At 40.6% G+C, this 21,352-nt stretch overlaps 1 protein-coding gene across 1 annotated transcript in view; it reads right to left on the reverse strand.

Moving 5' to 3' along the window:
* Positions 1-2,999: 2,999 nt before the first annotated feature.
* Positions 3,000-21,352, reverse strand: part of MKX (mohawk homeobox) — a gene marked incomplete at its 5' end in the record, with an annotated part of 42,014 nt that continues 23,661 nt past the window's right edge. Inside the window, 2 exons of the mRNA XM_009865649.1 lie at positions 3,000-3,186; positions 3,374-3,407. Of these exons, the coding sequence (XP_009863951.1) occupies positions 3,000-3,186; positions 3,374-3,407 (221 nt within the window). The remainder of the gene's footprint in view (positions 3,187-3,373; positions 3,408-21,352) is intronic.

A 21,352-nucleotide genomic window follows, 5' to 3' on the forward strand; every position in this document is an offset into this window, starting at 1 on the left:
CAGGACATAAAACCTGAAAGTGCCGATTGCCCATCAAAACCTTAGTTATCACCCCTCCCATGCAACCAGAGAAGCCCAGTTCCACTGAGCTCTCATTACGACGAGCACTGAACTTCTAGATGGGCTGAAGGCTCCACAGCTGAAGTGTATCCACACATACTGCTGTACACAAATGTAGCCTATACTCATAAAAAACCCTAAATGACCAAAGTCTTTCCCAGCTCACGGACCTTCTCCAGTGACTCAGGGCTGTGAGTAGCTACAGCTTCTGTCTGCACTCCTCCAATGTGAAGGATTTATAAGCATCATACCGTGTTGTCATTAGCAGTCATTAGCCTAAACTCGAGTCATTCTCATCAGGGATGTGCTAAACTACTTTCCAAAACCGTGCACCACAAGGTGTATCAATCAAAAGACTAGCATTCCAGTTTTGCTTTGTCCGTCACATACTTGCATCCCAGTACAGAGGAACTCTGCCTATAACAGGAAACCTGAAATGCAAACGACCAAGCACAAGTAAATAAATATTTAATTCAAACCAGCAAGATGTTATTTGCAGTTATTTATTTTACTAAAATGGTTACATATGTTGAAACAAAGAAGAGCAATAGTAGTAATGTTTGGTTTTCCAATATCATAAATAATTATTGAGTCTTCATTAGCTGTTGGCTCAGCACTGATCAAGATATTTGTTATTTAAAAAAAGACACATACATAATTCATTAGAATTTGTGTTTTCAGAAAACTCTAAAGCAGCAGTAGAAAAAAATAAATTAAAGAAAATAGTAACAAGAAATTATGCTAAGTATTTCTTAAATTTTAAACCCACTTGATGTGTTTTACAGATTATTCTTTGTGCTTTGATAATTTAAAAAAAGAACCACAAACAAGTTGTTTATAGAATGGCTTGTCTTCTCCAGTTTAACTCCAGAGAAGTCCCAAAAAGTACCTTTTTAACATGATAAATTTTGTTGTCGTTTAAACAGACAAAAACACTGTGAATATTTCTAACAGAAAAGTTTGTCAAAACCATCAATTTATTGTCACAAAATATTTAATACCAGAATAACTTATAATAGTATGAACAAAAGTGAAGTATTAACTCTCTGCTATTAGTTATAAACTCACATTATTATGTCAAAATCCAGTAAAGTATCAAAAATTAATGCAATGGAATCTTAGACACATAATGATGCAAGTCAGTAAAACACATACTTCAACTTCAACTGTTCATACAGTCATGACATACATTTCTTGCTTGGCACTTTAAGTCAATGCAAATCAGCAATTTAGAAAACAAAGTAAAAATATATATGTACAAAATATTTTCATATCAAATCATTTTCATTGTACACTAAATAAACCCAAGAACATGTTATGTTACATCAAGAAGTTTCCTAAGAAGTCACACCAAGGCTGATATTTGCAATGTATCTTGACTCTTTTAGTGCAACTGGAACAGCTTCTACTTGCAAGTTAGTGTCATCGTTAGCACAGTTCCTGCATCCACTGAAGTGGGAGTTCTGCCATTAAACTCCATGGGAGCAGGACTAAAGTCTTGTCTTGTTCATTCATGGCTCACCAAAAACAGAAACAAGGAAAGGGATAAGTAGGAAAAAACCTGACAGGATACCCACAGGAAAAATTTCAAATCCTAGCAACAATCAGCTCTTTTCCAGTTTTCTGTAACTGATTCAGTACAAATTGGTTTTGGCTTTGCCACTGTTTATTTAAGCACTGTAAACCTCATTAGACTATTGTTATATGACTTTAGAATAACTTGTACACCTCCCAATAAAAGCTAAAAATAAACCTTGTTTTATGCTAGTTATTACGCTCGATAGCAGTCGAGATGTGACATATAATACATGGTTTAGTATCTACTTAAAACCCCTCCCCATGTTACATGCTGAGATTTTTCAACGTTTCATTCCCCATTTGTATTTCTAGTTTGGGCTTCGATAGCTTACATTATAGCTTTTTCTCACTGAAATGTGAACTGTCAATCAGCTGTCCCCATTTTACGCAGTACCTACACAATAAAAATGTTTAAACCACATTAAAGTAATAAGTTCCACCATGGAAACTTTTCTGAGCTCCACTGCAAATAATAAATGGCTCTATAGATTTAGTTTTGTACAAGACGAAATCAATTTTACTTCTACCAAAACTTCAGTAAGTCACTAGCAAAGCTTTAAACGTATAGAAATTCAACTTGAATTTACAGCTAGTCTGGCTAGAACCTTCTCCACTAGAAATCTTTAATGAGCAACACAGCTGGGAGCATATGTATAAGTTCAAAAGAATCTGAACAATTAACTTACTTCCTAAATTTGTGTGTTCTAGAGTATTGCACTTTTCAAAGGAATGATTTTGGTATTTTAATATACTGCATATACAGGTAAGAAACATGCATAACAACCTCATTGTCACTTCGACAAAACATACTTTACATTTTTTATAACACTGTTGATTAAAAAAAGAGAGAGAAAACGATGTAGCAATTTCATTAAGACTCGTCAGTTTGTACAAGTCAAAAAAGCACAACTCTCCAGGGCCTCCAGCAGTAATGTGTTTAGCCCTAGGCTGCTTAAGCCCACTTGGTATAACATACAAAGTTTAAGCATTATGGCATTGTCATTTTGAGGCATAATACTGCTGTACTATGCCCACGTTATAGCTTATTTTTTGAAAGCAAGGCACTTACTGTAATAGCAATGCAAACATCTTATGCGCACTTTGATTAACATAAAATAAGTTAATGTTTTGATAAAAACAGTTCTTTTATAATTTACATGCCTTTTATAGAAGCAATTGAACATTTCATTTAATACAATGAAAACGTGAGTCAGAAGGAATATTATTTTTTAAAATTGACCATACTGTAAAAGGGGGCCTATTTTCCACATTTGCCTCATTTCTGTGAATCTGATTTTGCTGAAAAACAATCCTGTGAGGAAAATGTCCATTTGACAGGAACAGAAAAAAAGACCCATCTCTTAAAACTGCTGAACTAATGGCACTTTAACAGTCTTTACTTCTGATATATGTGATGATTTCTGAATGATGCAGCTGGTAGTTCCCTGCAGTTTATCCTTCCCCTGGGCAAGGTTCGTTAGGGCCATAGCTGCGTTGATCTCCTTCCAGTATGTTTCATCTTTGCTGGTGCCTTTTCTGTTAGCTGCGCTAGATTCAAGCAATAACAAGTACTTACATGTACAGCTTACATAGATACCTGATGTCAGGAAAACTACAGTAGTAATAATAATGATATAATAATGACAATAATTATAATTATAACAATTATTATAATAATAATAGTTGTTACTGTTGTTATTGTTATTATTGGGAAATGGTGAAGTCCCTTACTCACCTTTCACACTTATTTGGTCCATTCTCCAGAGTTTCTGAAAACAAAAAAAGAAGTCTATTTTCTTTCAATAGTCTTTAAAATAAGCAAGATCTTGGAACAGGTATATGGAAAAATAACTAAAGATTAATTCCAAAATTGATACCAGATTTCCAAATAAAATCTTTGTTTCAACACATATAAAGGGCCATGTAAGTGTCTGCTTGGAGAAATCTACACTCGCTTGGAACATGGCATATGTCAAAAAAAATGCTGTGGGGAGGTTCCCGAGACATGACCTTAGTGGAACAGGCTTTGGTGAGGCAGTACCTCACCAAGCTTCACCAGAACCGCACTGGCAGAACTGGTGCTGAACCCTGCCCAGCACATCCCACACTAGCCTATGTCTGGGAAAAGGTTATCTTGGCAGTAGTGAGAATAAAGCTGGTCTTGGAGGTTCACCTACCTTTCGCAGGGTGATAGAGCTATTTTTTCAAAACATAAATCCCGAGGACATAAGGAATTGCAGAACCTAAAAATAAAAATCAGCTTCATTCCCTTTTACTGAATGCCTTCTTGTATGCACTAAAAATAGGACTTTCACCCAAGGCACGCATGATGCGTGTGGTTTTCAGTGCGCCCCTTTCCCAGGCTGTGGCTTGGTCCCAGAGGCAGCTGAGAAGGATACAAGTAACAAGCGCTCCTGGGTCAGAGCCTTCAAAGATGAAATTGCATCACAGGCATAAGCTGCACTTTCCTGTCAGGAGTCACATTTGTTCATTCACGAAGTCCTCACGTGGCAGAGAAGCCAGAAATATTTACCAGAAAGAAATGTGGAAGCTCTGTTCAGTGGGCTGGCTGTCCTGACACAGAAACGCATTATAGAGGAGCGAGAAGCTGATGCGTAACTGCAAGGACTGTGGCAGACGAGCTGAACAAAAGAAACTGCAACGGCATGAGCTGCGTGGCTACCAGACCCAAACAGCCCCTAAACGAAGCATAAAGTTCATTAAGTAATGCATCTCTTTATGAGGCTAGATTTCCAATTAAAAATCAACCTCAGTGGTAGATTTCCATTAGATTATTAATTAAAAGTTGATCTTTTCTTTAAACAGAGCTTCCAGTAGGTCTCCAAGCACTTGCAAGCCTTGGTAGCTCTCCGCTTCCGAGTGGCTTCGCTCATCACTGACCAGCAGCCCGTTTTCTCCCACAGCCAACCCATGTGGAACAACTCAGCCTCGCTGCACTCTCCAGCACTTGGAGGCGACCACTGAAGACCATGGTCTCACCAAAGAAACGCAGGGAGGCCAGCCATAATGTAACACAAGTCAGATGTCTGCCTAAGCCGTTTGACTTAGCAGGTCTCCATCCTCTCACAAAGCAGCTTTATAAATAAATGTCCATAAGTGACCAAGGTTTACATTTTGTTCCAAAACAGCACATCTTAAATCAGTATCTCTTAAGCTCTCCTAGAGCAATGCCTGAATAAGATTCAAGAGTGAGAAGTTCAACTTACGCAGAGAAGAGGGAACCAAGGAAAAAAGAAACATTTGATCCAGGGAGCAGTACTGACTGACACCAAAATTCGTCTTCTTCATGCTGTACTTGGCTACAAATAAATTTTCAGCCTTTTTTTTTTTAAATACAGACAATTTTAAAGGGGAGGTTTAGGACTGAATAGGTAAGTAGGTATAGAAATGGAAAGGGCAAGTAATAGAGAAAGTTGTTGCCAGAGAAAACTGGGATATAAATACACTTCTCCCAAGCATCTGTCAGTTTCTTTTGCTGTTGGAAAATATTTCCTATGAACAAAAAAATTGCTTGTACAAACTTCTGAGGAAAGTAGGTGTGAATGGTGACACACATTCCAATTCCATCGTTTATTTGAAGGAGTATTTGCAAATATTTTTTACTGGTGTTTAGCCAGCTCTAAGAAAGTGGCTTGCCCGTGGCATAAAAAAGCAGGAGCAAAGCTAAAAAATAAAATCCAAGAGTAAAGAGCTTCTAATTCTTTAACCTTGCTAAAGTTTTTTCCTGAATTACAAGTCTTTTTTTTTAATGTTTTTTTTAGACAAATGATTTGTGTCAAAGAAACTCAAAACTGGGTTACAATAAAACCATCACTGATAATTTGCAAAGCTCTTGCTAATAACTTCTGTAAAAGCATGTTAGTACAATGAAGTCTGAAAATCCATCATTTCAAAGCACAGGGCCCCTTTTTCTTGCCAAAAATCCTTTTCTGCTGTACCAAACTTCTGACAGCATATCCTGGTTTGCACTACCATAGCATCCAAGCAACTCACATCTGTCTGACCAGCCTTAGTGAAGGAAATAAGTATTACCATTGGTTTTTAGTTGGGGACAACGACACTGAGAGAGACCAAGACCATTCCTCATGCTCTCCTTGGCATCTTGCCAGCCAAAACAACTTGATCCAACTCGAAAGGAAGAGTAGGGTTCACCTCACTTGCCATGAATTTGCCATCGTGTATCTTTATCCAGGCTAGTTGTCCAGACTTGATCCACAAACAATGGAGACGTCCTCCAAGGAGTGGCTCCAACCCTCATGTTTAACACAGAAACCCTCTTCTATAGCCACCTCCTCCCGCTGTTTCCCTTTGGGCAGCATTATCATCCATGTGGATGTGCTGGGAGGTAGATGAGGGGAGGACCGTATCTCTCCTTTGAAGATCAAACTGCTGCAACTATAGCCATAACTGCTTAACTCAGCCTGAAAGAAACACAGTCTAGCAATGTCTGGCCCTTCACTGACAAGAGAGGAAACATATATGACAAAAACATGTAAGATTTATTTTTTTTAATTAAAAAAGGGTGAATCTTCCCTGACATTTAGGTTTTTTCTCCATCTTTTGCTATCTACCTGCTCTACTCCTGACTACCAACTAAAGCTTTTGATATTTGAAGTATCTGCACAACAAGTGCAAGGTCTATTTCAACTGCAAAAGTAACATTTTGGTGAGACTGTTTCATGAGTATTATTGAAGAACAGCATTTAGTTTCTTGACCATCGCACAACATGTTCCTAGATATCTTCTCTGAGGCAATGAGGAAATGGCACTGGGACTGGGTAACTTCTGGAAACGGTGACAGAAGGAATGGAAAAATGATGGAGCATACCAGTTCTTCCCAAGTAGCCCTAGCTAAGAACTCACTCCAGAGCAAGTGCTGACAGGTAGACCTCACACTTCACACATGAGCCCACTCTCACTACAGGAGAGGCAGTACTTTATATAATGTACCAAGGATGCAGCATAGCTGTCCTCTCCACATGCTGTGGTTTACACACCTTAGATGGGAACCACCTCTGCTCTCTCCTGAAAAAGTGTAGTCTTATCATTAGCTGGACCAAGGCAGGCTGCCGCACAAATTTCAACTCGTATAGACTTGTAAAGCTTAGATCACTGTGTCAAGTGACTCCAGAGAAAGCCAATGTTGATGCATTATTATACTCCACACTGCTCCCGAGACTTATGTGATAGGGTGTACACTGAAGTTTATCAACAGCATACCACTGGCCAGCGCAAATAACTTTCTGAAACAAACTACAGTTGTGCTCAATAGCATATTTATTGCCTGAACCCCCCAAAGAAGCTGCGGCTGCAAGCAGTTTGTTCTCTCTCAGAAACCAACGTGCTGCCTGTGACAGGGTGTTGGTAGGCTTTCAGCATATATTGAGATTCTAGAGTAAGGCTCTTTAATACTAAACATCAGAAACACCTTTTTGTCACAAGTTTGGACATCACTTAAAATGGTGGTTGTTTGCTCTACACCTGGAAATTTTTAAGCACTATGACAATGGAAACTCAATCACTTATAAATAGGGACTGTCATTTATACCTCACTTTCTGGTGCTTCATTCTGCTCCCAGTGGCAAGCATCCCGAGAATCAGCTTTTGACTGGCCAGGAATGTCTCATTCTGCTCTCACCATTCACCCAAAGAAGCCAGCAAGGCGGGATATTTGTTCCCTATTGTTTATAATAGGAAGTCATTATAAATCACTTATCAATGGAATCCTGTATACCTTTCCTTTAGTATGAGTTTTCAGTATACAGGTTACTGTAGCACACAGTGCCAAGAGTGTAGTCACCAGACAATACCAGCTTTGTGATACGGTATGGTATTTTTCAGGACTCACTTAATTATTAATAATATATGTAGCATATTTTATTATATTTTTCACCACAAAATTTCTTCATAAATATTCACTGTCTGATCATGACAGCTCTCTTGCAAAGTAGCTGGCAGTACCATTTTAGCAGAGATGGAAATGAGTCGCGGAAGTCCAAAGGCAACATGCCTAGGCAATACTTTGACCATTTACAAAGCATTTAAGAGTAAAATTTTCCAGGATTTCACCTGTATTTAACATATTTTCTTTTGTTCAAAAAAGACATAACAACATAAACCCAAACAACATAAACCCTGGGGTTCTTGCAGGCAAACCATGCTTAAACCGGACAAGAGAAGAGCATCACTTACCTCAAGTACATTGCCACTACCCCTGATTATTGTCAAAATAATATACCAATAATTCACAAGAAGACATACATCTAAGTATATACACACTGTCCTTTCACACAGTGTATCCAATACTAGAGGCGAAAGCCAGAGCATAAATGCTCTAGCACATACAGTTTACAACACAGACAACCCCTGGCTACGTGGCGCTTGTGGCACGTTCAAGTATTTCAGAATAATTCAGGCCCTTACCATTCACCGAGTCAGACAAATAACTTTTATATACTTGGACGACTCCAGGGGTATGCTAAGTAATGTTAATTACAGTTACGTTTTACTCTTTGGATCTAAGAATTCTGACCTAAGAATATCAGACGTGTGTGGTGATGAACTGACTTCACCTAAAGGTCCTGCCGGGAACAGCAAAGCAAAGACCAACCACTTACGTAGGACCAAGAAACATCCACTCTGCTCCCCTGCTCGGTGTTATATACAGCTCAAGCCGAACCGCAACAACTGGCTTAAAACCCTGCTTTGTGTTATCAGGTAACACTGACAAAGCAAAGATGGCTTGAATTCAACAGGGGAAAGAATGTGTGAATGAGGGAACGAGACAAGAGAGGAAAAGGTACAGAACATTATGTAGTAGAGAAAAAATGGAAGTCAAGACACAATAGGTCAGTCCCACACAACCACCATATTTCTTGAAGCTACTTAAACATGCAGATTCCTGGCGAATTACACACCTTCTATTCTAGCTCAAAACAGAGGGAAAAAAGAACTGCTGGCCCCAAATGGTGAACACTATAAAATATTTGTTGGTTCAGTAAAAGGTCCTGTATAACTTATCTTCATTTTAAAATTGGCAATGTTATTCAGCTGTTTCTCTCACTGCCTCTCCTGAACTTTCTTTTGTTGGTTTTGGAGACTCAGGTTTAACATGTGTTGACCAGGATTTTCAAAACAAGCAAGAGGAAAAAGAGGGAGGAACAGGAAATAAATTGGGGCAGCTGAATGAAAAATGAAGTTTACATGTGTGAGTAAATTAGTGGTGAAATGAGGTATTTTTGTAGGTCACACACACGCACACCTTGACTGTTTCAGGGCACGTACAACTTTTCAGATCTCTGGCTCTCCAAGAACAAAATTGGGTTAACTGGAGCTATTATTCCTGTACTATTCTGCATTGACACAGCTCCTTTCCTCTTAAAGGAACCCAAAGGAAACCATGAATCGCACCACATCACCAGTGGTCACCCACATCTGGGGAGGGAAGGTGGCTTAGCTCAGGCTGCTCAGCAGTGCCAGGGAGGGGAAACTGTAGCCCAGAGCACCAGGCCAGGCCCTTTCCTCTTACAAGAAATGTCCGTTAATCTTGGTCTATCTTTTGAAGAACCCCAGCACATCAAACCTCAGCTCCTCTAACTTGAATTGGAGGAAGTAGCAGTTGGCCCTTCCATGCTTACACTTGCTGGGCTCCCATTTTGAGTCTGATGTGAACAGATAAATGAGTTTCTGAACATGAATACTACTCAGCCAGCGACTCACACTGCCAAAGCTTTTCTACACACAGACAGGACTCATCTAGTCCAGCCCAGAAACTCTTAAAATCCTTTTCCTTTTGCACCATCCTCCCAGGTTTCCTCAGGGACATCAGCTCTATTAAGGATGAATTATGGAGCAGCACAGACAGGAAAGTTCACACTGGAAGAGACGTCAAACCACACAGTCTCCTACAGAAATGTTCTCCCAACTCAGCCCCGTGGCTGACCTCCCACAGACCCCGGGCCACCTCCACAGGGGATCCTCTCAGCATTGTCCCTCGTGAAGCCACTTGTGCCCAGAGCAGGTCCCGGGCTGGGCAGGTCTGTGTGAAGGCACACAGCTGGGGCTAGCAGTGCCCGTGCTTTCAGCAGAGGGACCAAAGTCCTCACTGGAGATTCAGATGACCTGTGGCTGTGTGACCTGGGGGTGCACATGATACCAGTCACAGCTGCTCCGATTGCAGGGGCGTACTGCATTGCCACCAGCAAAGATTTATTATCACGTATTTTTGTTGAGTGGGAGGAGGAAAACTGTCAGAAACTTGCACAAACAAGCTCTGGGCCCAGGCTCTAGAGAACTCCTTTTCAGCGAAGCTTTCATTTACCACTGCTCTCTCTTTCTTCCAGGAGGAGGTTATGGAGCAGCTCATAAAGAAGTCAGCCCCACAATCCCATTTACCTCACTCCTTTGGCTTCACAGTGACACCAAGGATAACAACTGACCTGTCATCAGCTGTTACATCCTTTCAGATGAACAAGCTGCATAATGACAATTTATGTTCACAGTGACAACTACATGACTGTTTTCCCCTGTTCTCCCAGTGTTTTTTTTTCCAGGAACAGCTTTAGCCCTGATCTGACCGCTTCTATTAAGACTCATAGGTTGGGTCTTGTCAATGTTGGAAATGTCCCTTTGCCATCATGCCACAGACCAAATTTTTTCAGGGAAATCTTTCTTTGAAACTTGCTTCTCGCACCACAACATCAGATATAAGCATTAACTATGAGGGACTGGTACCACTCAAGGTTTTTTCCTGAATACCTAGGAACTTGAAGACTTTTTTCATCTGTGCAGCCAGGAGCCTGCTGAGGGGAGAGTAGGCGTCTAGTTACATTTTAATACATGTGATTTTTATAAAATGAGTGTACATGCCCACAGAGACTGGGGTAGGTGTATTTTATAAACCATAAAAGAGAATTGATTTTACAAGTCTATATTAACATTTGCATTAATAAGTGTACAGAAAGCCCCCCACAATAGTAGCCATGGTGCAAATGCTCTTACAGTCTTGGGCTATGCACCTGCATGTAAGAATTTATGAGTTTAGCAAACTAGATACAAACCTGGTGTAAATCACTTCATTGTTCAGGCTGTCATGGCTGACTCTAAATTTCCCATGACCAGTGACAGTGTGTTCTCCTTGGTGAGATGCAGGGCACTGAGTGAGACTTGTTTTTCAGCCAGACTTTAGCAGAGCTTAAAATGGGAGTCAAGGCTGTGTAGCGTTGGAGGCGAGCTGTTAACAAACTGATGGTTGTATGGTATTATTTTCTTTTTAAGTTTGCTGCAAAGCTGACTGAAATCAAATCTTTCCTCATTGAGTTGGCACGTAATTAATAGTGTAATGCTGTCAGATTCCTTGGTGATAGCCTCCCACATGCATTTTATAATGGATCAACAAATATCTGCCCTAAGGCTTCATTTTTTGGGGTGTGCTGTGCTAACTGGAAGGATCAAGTAGTCAGCCCTCCTATTGCGAACCATTATGGGTTAACAGCGGAAACTAAGTTAGGCAGCAGGGAAAGGGGAGGGTGAAATAAAGAAAAGAACAGAAAGGAAAAGAGGAAAAAAACAAAGGAAAGGGCATGGGAGATATTAAGAAAAAGGGAAATGAGAAAATGGCATATGAAGATTCATTAAGAAAAAGAAGAGTAAGGAGTATGAAGGGAGAAAACATAGCACTGTGTTAATTTTCTTTATTTTTCATACGAAAATATCCTTTTCCCACTCAGGAATCTTGCTGTTGTGCAAGCAGGCACATTCAGGCTTTCACTCTGGATCTAAAAAGTTTAACTGGGAGCTCTTAAAGCCTAAAATAAGGCTTTAAAAGTAAAAAGCTAAAGTTGAATACAGCCAGGGTAAGCACCATTACACTCCAGCCCGATTGTTTTTCATTAAAAAAAGCAGGGTGAAAGGGAGGGTTTCAAAGCCATATTTCAACCCTAGGCTGACACTACAGCAGTAAAATCTGATTTTGTTATGCTAGTTGGCTGTGGGTTTGGGAGCAGACCCTACATATGCAGTGTAACGTTATGATATGAATGTGTGCGCACAGGATATTTTCAGAAGCCTCCTGCACAATTTGGAGAAATGTGCCCCCTGGTTCCCCACGGCCCCGCTCGCGGGAGCCAGCTCCTCTCCTGCCCCTGGGAGCCAAGCAGGCTCAGACATGGCATGTGCTGCAAAAAGGCAATTTAAATTACAAGGTGCTGTATTTTCAGGCAAGTGGAGGAACTTGTAAGTGAATGCCAGAACTGATTTCCAGGCTGTGTTTAGCCAGCAGCATGGAGTAAAGAATGGATAAGTCTGTCAGGGAGAGGAAATTCACTGTTTCTTTCACTCCCCTGTAACACACTGACAAATATGATCTTTTTAAACACAGCTATTTCTATTAGGGTACAGGGATGTGCACAATACTTACGTCCAAATACTAAACCTCAGGCACCTAAGTTATGTATCAAACTTATTGCGCTCTGGGTGATCACAAGCATAAAAATTCAAGCAGCTTGTAAGGAAGCGCATAAGCACATACAGGGCTCCAACAGTGAAACAGCCAAAGAAAGGGCTGTAGGCTGCAAAAGAACCTCACAGTAACTCCAGACAACTGTTGCACAATAGATCGTGCAAATCAAGGGATTATAGGTGAAATTTTAAAAATTATTTATATCTCTAAGGAGATACAGATGTATTCATGCATATACATATCTGTTATCTGTTTCTATATTATGTGTGGATAAAAATGGGAATGCCTGAGCAGTCTGCCTTCCCACTAAGTGTACTGTGAAACACAGCCATGCCATCACACATGCTGTTTTCTGTGGTCATCACCCTCCACAAAGGCATGGAACAGACCTGCTTTGGGGCCAAACCTGGAGCAACATGACCTCAGTGCCATGGCACAGCACTCCAAGGCTGTTGTGGCAGGGGAACACAAGAAATTAAGTCAAATGGGTTTAACAACGACAAGTAAATCGTGTTAGTGATTGACAGTCAACATTTTCAGCAGTGCTGAGCACTCCCAGGTGCAAATGAGGTCAAGAAGAGCTATGCTTTGAAGGCATAAAGTGCCATGAAATCATAAGCATCCATAACGTCTTAGGTATCTAAAAGGACTTAAAACTGTAATTGTTTGGTGCCTCAGTTTCCTGATTGTGAAACTCTACCTCTTATGAAAACCTCTTATGAAAACCTCTTATGAAAACAACTTTAATAAAGTTTGTGAAGAACCAGATGGAACACATCAGATGACACTGGACAAAACATCAGTGTTTTGCCAGCAGAGAAGTGGCAATGAGCACCCAGTGAGGATGTGAGCCAGGTTTTGAGGCTTCTTTCGAACTTGGCCAGCTCACATACGCCAGGAAAGTATCTCTTTCCTCATCTATCTAGAAATCTGATGAGAACCCCTTATCCAGCATCCTGGTGAACTACAAGTACCTACACAGAAAGCTGTAGTCACACATCTCCCTGACTTTACGCAGACTAACAGGCAGGAAGAAACACCGCTGAGTGAGCCGCAGGGGAAATAGTTGCCTGTGGATTATTCTCACCTCCAATTGCACAAAAACTATTTTAATGTTTGATCGCATTATTCTGGAGTCAAGTTTTTAGTTCTGCTCTCTTTGCTTTCCTTTGTGAAGCTATTGCAGTCTTCATGCTCCTGCTCACAACCTGCATTGTTTTTATTTCCATTATAGGATTTCTTCCCAAACCTAAATAGTCCCAGGCACCTTCTGAACAGGCCCTCAGAGATTCTAGGAAACTGGGAGGTATCTCACGAAGGGCTGTGTTTTCAGTTTCCTGTTCACCGAGCAAGTGAGAGGCATTGCAGTAAACCAGGCAAAAGCGGGAAGGCTCTGGGAGCAGAAGAAGTGAATGCCCAGAATTATTCAGGAGGGCATACTCATTTGTCAAGAGGTTTTGGAAGAAGCGGAAACACCTCCTCCTTCTCCAGACAATCTCATATTTAAAATGGGCTAAGTCCTAGCACAGTGCAATTTCAATGGCGCTGCAGGAGAGTCATACTTAGAAGAGCTCAAAGACCATCCTGGCTATGATGGAGCTTGGTGCAGTGTAACACATCAGCCAGACTGAGCTTGAATCCTCAAGAAGCAGCAAAACCTTAACACTGCAGAGGCTCACTAATTGAAAGCTGTAAGAGCCCTTCACAGAGGAGTCTGCGTCAGACCGATGAGGCTCCTGCACTCCAAAGGAGCACGTGTGGGAGGTCCTGAGACAGTAGTAAGCCAGTATTTAATATTGCAAAGGCCTTGGACGTGAACAGCTTTGTGGAAGAAGATGGAATTGCTCTTCTGGCAAAACATGTGAAACTGTCTGTGATAACGAGAACGAGAGCAAGGATGACTGAACAAATATTTGCACTGAATGCCTTGTCAGGACAGGGGAATTGCTACTGATATGATCTTTATTTTCAATGTTACTGCTTCTGACAGTCTTACAGACTTTGCAGATGTTTATTGGCCACTAAATCATTCTTCAAGAATGTTGGCTCCATTCCCAAACCTGGAGTCTGAATGTGAAGGGGTTTGTTATTCAACACACACTGCTGCTTTTGGAGACAGCGATTTTCAAGAAAACAGCAGGGAATCATCGTCAACTGATAACAACCCGGGACTGAATTCAGACTTCTCCGCACTCAGACGTTGAGGCACGCTTGAGTAAACGTGCAGCATGTAGTGGGGCATCGTGTATCCACGCGGCACAGCACAGTGCCAACGCCCTGACAGCAGGGCTACACCGCATTAATGGATCCATATCGTAACAGAAAATTGCTGCGGAGAGACGGGGCTTACTTGCTCATCCTGATCTTAATATACTGCTTGCAGTTCTTGGGATAGCACAATTGCATCAATTTTGGGGGCCTCTGTAAAACTTGCTCCATGACGCTGCGGAGATTGTTACTGTTCCGTTCCTCTAACCGTCGGATACGCTGCATAACAACGAGGCGAATTCAAACCCTCTGCCATTCATTCCAGGAAGAGCAGTTTGCAAAGATGCAATTGCTGAGCTGTAGAGGACTCTAAGCCACAATATTTCAAGCCAAACAGATTTGCTTTCAAATAGGGAGTATGTGAACCGTGGGCAGTATGCCCAGGCTGTTTCTCTGAGTGAAGATGCCAATTCTCTGAGATCACTGCAAACGTCTCTCACCTGAAAAAGCTACACTGACCACTGGAAATGGCTCCTAAATAGCAACTAAACTAAAACAGTCGCAGTTATAATTCTGAGAGTGCTAATGCGTATCTTTTAAATAATAAGTGATAAAAAAGTAATCAATGCCTTTGTACTAATGAAGTGACAAATTATTGAAGCACATTGCTTTATTACCACAGGGGGAAATGTATTATCCAGAATTATTAAATATATTTCTCCAAAAAAAGGCATTGATTTCCTTGACCAGTGTAGCCCAAGTCACAACAGTTCCATATGATCTAAGAGCAGATAAAGCCAAAAACCTCCTCTAAAACCTAACTGAATTGCTAGCCATTGATAGCTAGGAAGCTATCAGCTTCCTAGATCAAAGTCAGTGTTACCAAAAGCAGCTCCCCCCAACATTATTTCCTCTAAATAGCGTGAATACTCTTTGTTTAAAAATGTCAGGTTATCACAGAGATACAGTGCTTCAAAAATATGCAAGACAAGCTCAGAACACAATAATGTTGTATTTACTATGTATTTGTTTTACATTACCTCATATAAGTTCTCCTGGGAGGCAGGAGTTTTCTATTACGGAATTCTCTCCTGCAACAGCTTGCTATATCAGAGACTTAAAAGACACATACATATTTATGGTAAAGCCGTATGGTATTTACAGTTAAATCAACTGGCTTGCTTCGAATAATATCAATTTTTAGTAATTTGGAAGATCTGTAGATCAAAAACAACTCAGAGCTTTATCAGCCTGTATAAATAACCAGTCTTCCCTCCTGTTACCATAAATCAAAAAAATCCAAACTCTTCACCCAGCAGGGTTTGCTATCAGGGGAAACTGGGCTACACTTATATGCATAAAAACATGGGAAATATCTGCATTCATAGAACGCAATTCTTCATGCAGATGCAGTTGGAAATTACTGTGGAAGCAACCAAAATGTCTTTATGTCAGAGTAACTCACACTTCTGTATTTTGTTTATGTGTCTTCCTTGGCCTGTTTAGATGCTTTCCTAAGGGCAAACGGCATCTGCAACAACCATGTATTTGTACAGACAGCCTTGCGTCCTCACCTCCCCTTTAAGAATTAAGATCCTGAACTTCCACTTCTAGAGAGAAAAGCAACGAGACAGGAAGCCGTGCTTCTGACATAAATAACATTCATACTTTTAGGGAGTAACTATGGTGAAAAAAACCTGAGATCCTTTTATCACTCCAACACGATCCAGCTCCAGGCTTTGAGCCTCTGGATGACGGATGAGAGGACTCTGAGCAGCCACACAAGCCAGGCAGCTACAACACAAAGGCTCTAAGCAATGTGAACTGAACATTGCATGTTCTCTAATTAACTCGCTGCTACTATTAGTAGTACTTCTGTTTCTGCTTTTAAAACAATAAAAGCTTTTTCTTTCATTTTTTAAGTTTTCACTTTTTACTTTTGCCTGTGAGCCAAAGCTTTCCTGTAGAATAACAGCCTATACATCACAGTTTTAGAAGCTGATGGGAGACCTGAAAAGGGTCGGCAAAGCAGAGGCAGCAAACCCCGTGTGCGGACGATGCCTGCTTTCCTCCCCACCCTCCTTCTGCAACAGCAGGCAAAAAGACCCTGCAACGCCAGCCAACATTGTATTTGAGGGTACGGATTCATCGGGGCAGACAAAACACGCACACAACCTACCTACGTGGCTGCCATCAACCGTTTTACTTCAGATGAACAAACCAGCAAGGCGTTGGCAAAACCAGCCCCTCAGAGCAGCTCGGGGAGAGCGGCTCACCCAGCCTGCAGGCAGGACTCAGCCAGCACTGGCATACACTCCCAACCTCACCCGCAGCTCAAGGTTAAGCATACCTTTTAAAAATATACTCCTGATAACACTTCCTAGGCAACTCCTATTTCAGACAGGAGCATCCTGAGGCACCCTGAAGGGTGCTGCCCACCCGTAGCGAGGCTCTCCCCTTCCTCTCACACCTCGAACGCAGCCCCAAGCTGCTCTAACTCAAGGCAAGTTCTGTCTGGTGGTCCCAGGCTTTGCAATTAGTACCTGCCTCACACCCTCCAAACACCCAGAGGCACACATTATAGGCTGAGATGATATCTAGCATATTCTGTTGGGTTTTTTTATTTTTTACAAGCCTCATTAGCCTTTGTGGTGAAGCAGAAATCCCAAAATAAAAACCAGGATGCCAACACAGTGAGTGCCTTAGTCCCCAAGGAGAAGCTGCCCAGGGAAAACAACAAAGTGTCTAAAAACCTGGCATCAAGGCCTTTTTCAGATGATTTTGGCTCACGTTTAGAAGCTGCATTGTTCAGCCAGGCCCAGGAGCAGCATCTCCTGCTTTGTTTTTGAAATCTGCATTTTGGTACAGAGAACTAAGTATAGGACCATATAGAAATGTATAGGCATACCCACTGTTTACAATTCTCCATTAAAATAGCTTCTCAGCCATGTTGTCCTCTTCCTCTTCCACCTCCTCCCCATTTACAGCTGCACTTTGCTACTATGATACAAGAAGAGAAAACTGAAGAAAAGAGAATTCTGCTGAGGTTCTCTCAAAAAACATCCAAGACTACCTGCTGGGATAGTTTGTATAGTCAAAGCTATACTGTAGCAACCCATCAAATACAACATGCTGTGTATGCTTGGCTGCTGGCACTAAACTGTCATTGTTGTTGTAAGAATTTGTTAGAAATGTGAAAATGGAAATTGCTGCCCCCAAAAAAGGCAGATTGGAAAGTATGACTTGTGGATACGAGGTACGAAGACTTTGGGAAAGTCTTCCCTGGCCACAGTACTGTCTGTGGATATGCGTCCTACCCTCCGAATTTGGTGCATGAGCTGGTTTGTACACAGAACTTAAAACAAAAAAAATATCCCTCTGAAAGAAGTGCCTTCAAACAGAGATATTGGCAATGGATGAGACTCGCTGTCATTACTGAAAGACAAATTTTTGAGCAAGACTCCTATCTGACTTCTGTCCAAAGCCTCCTTGAGACTTCAAATGCTGTGGCCTCTAAAATCAAGGGAGCAAAATGTTTTCTGTTCAAATGACTGGTAATGCAAAAGCAGAAAATCTGCATATTAAAACAAAGGTTTAAATTGTGCTCCTCTTTGTCAATTAAATCAGATTTGTTTCTTTTTGTGTCTCAGGACACAGGATCTGTAGAAAATGTTTAGTAGGAGATTAAATATTAGAAAAATGGGCAAAATTTATAAACAGCAGTACTACTTTTTCAAGGATGATACAAATAGTATCTAGACACGTAGTGGTATAAAATCTACTGCTAAATGCTATGCTTGCACAGCCCAATTTTTAGAACAAAATAGCATTTATGTTTCAATGAAACAGTAGAAAATTTTCTCTGATTATATAATGAAGCTTCAGATGAGTTCACAGCTTTAATCTAACTGTTGTTCTTGTTCTCACAGATACGTGCAAGAAACATTCCTTTACAAAACAGTCTCACTTCCTCAGCAGCAGAAAGGATGCCCTCCTTTGGACAAACACATATTTTTCACTTATTGGGACAAAAAAAAATAAAATTAAACATAACAAATATCTAATTGACATTTGTTAATTTAAAACACTAAGAATTCTCCCATATTGAAAGTGGATTGTTCTGAAGAAACACTCATTTTCAAGGTCATAATAGCGCTGGCAAAACCCAAAAAAGTTGTAGTCCAACTTGCTTGTGTTCAGCTGTGTTTACTTAGTCTCAATTTGACAAAAGTCTGCCTCTGATTATACATAGCAGTCATCTGCCCACAGATAAATAGATATTACACAAATGTTTGGAAGGAATGACATTTGGCTACCATTATTTTTGGAATAATTTACTCCGCATCCTGAACTTAAAAGACCAGAATGATTCATAATGTTTTTTGGACCCAAGTATTTCCATTTAATAAAAAAAAAAAATACCTCTATAACCTTTGTGGACTTTTTATTGTACATGTTGACGAAGCAAAAAAAAAAGGTAATTTATTGTTAAATATTCTGTATGCTTGGGAAAGGTAGATTTATACAGGTTCCAGACCAAAGCCAGCGGCACATCTGGTGCACTCTCTGCAGCAGGTCAGAGCCCAGCACCTGGGCCAAAAAGGGCTCAGGGTGCTGCTGCAGAAGGGCTCTGACTCAGCTCCATGAAACATCCCACCCCTCCGCAACCTGCACGCACATGGGTACGGCTCCGCTCTCTGCAGAGCCCGCACCTGCGCTTAGAGCCCACACGAGCAGAAAATCTAAGGGCACTGCCCAAGATACAAATGTGTTTTCTATTTCAGATGTAAACTTACTAGTCTTCTGCCTAGTATTTGTATGAGGAAAAATGAACATCTGTTGGATGCCAAACTGAAATTTTGCCTTATCTGAGGCAGGTAGTTGTTTCATGACATTTACAGAATAGCCTATATTTTAAAACAGATATGTAGTATTTCTCTGATGTCCATAGAAAATTTGTCCCTTAGCCTAGGGCATTTTGTGTTATAAATTATCCAGCAATAAGGCAAAAATTTATGAATAAATTATAGTCCCTACTTCCTTGATGCCTCTTGCTAATTCTCTCCCCTCTAAGCCCCCATCAGTTCCCCAACATCAACTACCCAAAACCACGCTGCCACATCAAGCACTGGAAACATTGAGGGCAATTCAAAGTCCATGAGGGATATTGTTACTGCTGTACATTTAAAGTGGAAAATGTTTTGAGAGTGTGGTGACAGATGGAAGAATAAAACCTAGACCTGACAGAGAGTCAGATAGATTAGTTTCTGTAAATTTAGCATGCTTTCAGAAATGTCTTTTCAATTATAATACCAAAATTAAGAAAGCCTCTGATGCAATAGGAACCATATGTGTTTGACATATCCAGCTTCTTTATCTTTGACTTGTAAATATTCAGTTTAAAGAAAATTAAGACATTTGTTTACAAAGAATCAGTTTATGTGTTTACAAGACTAAGCTGAGTGTTTTTCGATGGAACGATTATACACCAGTCATCTCCCCGCACTTTCCCGTTTTTCAGAAAGGAATATTACTGTGAAGAAGGAATGTGTTTTCGATGTGGACAGCTGGAGGTACAGAAAACAGACTTCTGTCACATGGAACAAATGCACCAAATTCCTTTTTTACAGGCTTCTTCCTTACAGAGACTAAGTACTAGGAGCTCATTACACCATGATGCAAAGACCCGCTCATTCAGAAATGTGCTAATGATCATGACCCAAAGAAGAGTTAATTCAGATGGAATCCAGGAAAATGAAGCAGCACAGAGACCTCATCAGCAGTCCAATCACATGACAAAATGCGAGACATCTCCAAAGCCGCTGCCTGCCAAAAAAAGAAAGGCTGCTGCAAGAAAAATACTTTCACAGCTTGATATCTGGGTCTTGTGACTGCTATCCAAACAAGGAGTAAAAGTGGTACTATATAATGTGGCAGGGTAAACAGAACCACCCACTCGTCATCACCAATCATGTTTTTAATTCAGATAAATTCTGTTTCTTTAAAAAATGAAGGAGGGAAGAAGAAACAAAACCTTTTGCTGAACTTGAAAATTTTATGTTTAATCTGATCTGGCATGACATAGTTTAAGTTCATATACATCATGAACCATATAGGAATGCAGGATTTGCCATGCAGGATCAAACTACTGGTCTGTCCTTTCTATGCTACTGACCAATACTCATCTCAGAAGAGCACAAAAACATTGCCCTCAGCCAACTATGTAATACGTTAGGAAGATTTTCTGCCTGCAACTTACAGACAATGACTTGAAAAATTTTAAAACCCAATATCTGATCTGAAAAATTTACAAGAAGTAGTAAACCTGGGAGAAGTTCAAACTTTCAGGAATGTTGGGTCAGAGAAGCCTCCACAGTTGGCCAAACTGTCTTACAGTAGCCTGAAAATGAGTTACAGTTTTCAAAACAGGTCTTGGTAGGATTCACCAAAGTCTGGCTTGGGTATGATTAAGCGTAAGTATGAAAAGTCCTCTTACTTTTGTGCCCAGCTTTGTCAGAAATTGTGGATGCATCAAGAAACTGGGAAATACATATTCACACATCCTGCACAAACAGCTTCTCCTGCTGCTACCACCACTGTCACCAGAACTAGAGTATTCCCCAGACTAAGTTCTGATTTTTCTCTGACTTCTGAGGAATAGTTTGGATTAATTTGTTTTGTTTTCTAAGCAAGGTCATACCCTTTGCTGGAAGCATATTTGCTCTTAGCCTGTGTAACTGGAAAAAAATGCCACGACATAGTAATTAGATTCAAAGGCACATTCCAAGAAGAGTGGCAGTATCTTGAATGCTTATCTACCCTCATTTCTCAAACACTTTGAAAAGGAAAATGTCAGACTTCTCTTTTTGGACTGTGAAAAACGCTAGACTCTCCTACTGTGCTCTAACTTGTTCTAGAGCCTTTCCTCATTACACTCCAGATTCCTATCAGTATTTCCATCATATCTACTTCCCCAGTATTTTTTCTTCTTACCTTCCTTTGTTCTTTACTGTCCTCTTCCCTCCT

The sequence above is a fragment of the Apaloderma vittatum genome, unplaced genomic scaffold, assembly GCF_000703405.1.
Source record: "Apaloderma vittatum isolate BGI_N311 unplaced genomic scaffold, ASM70340v1 scaffold39962, whole genome shotgun sequence".
NCBI classification, from domain to species: Eukaryota; Metazoa; Chordata; class Aves; order Trogoniformes; family Trogonidae; genus Apaloderma; species Apaloderma vittatum.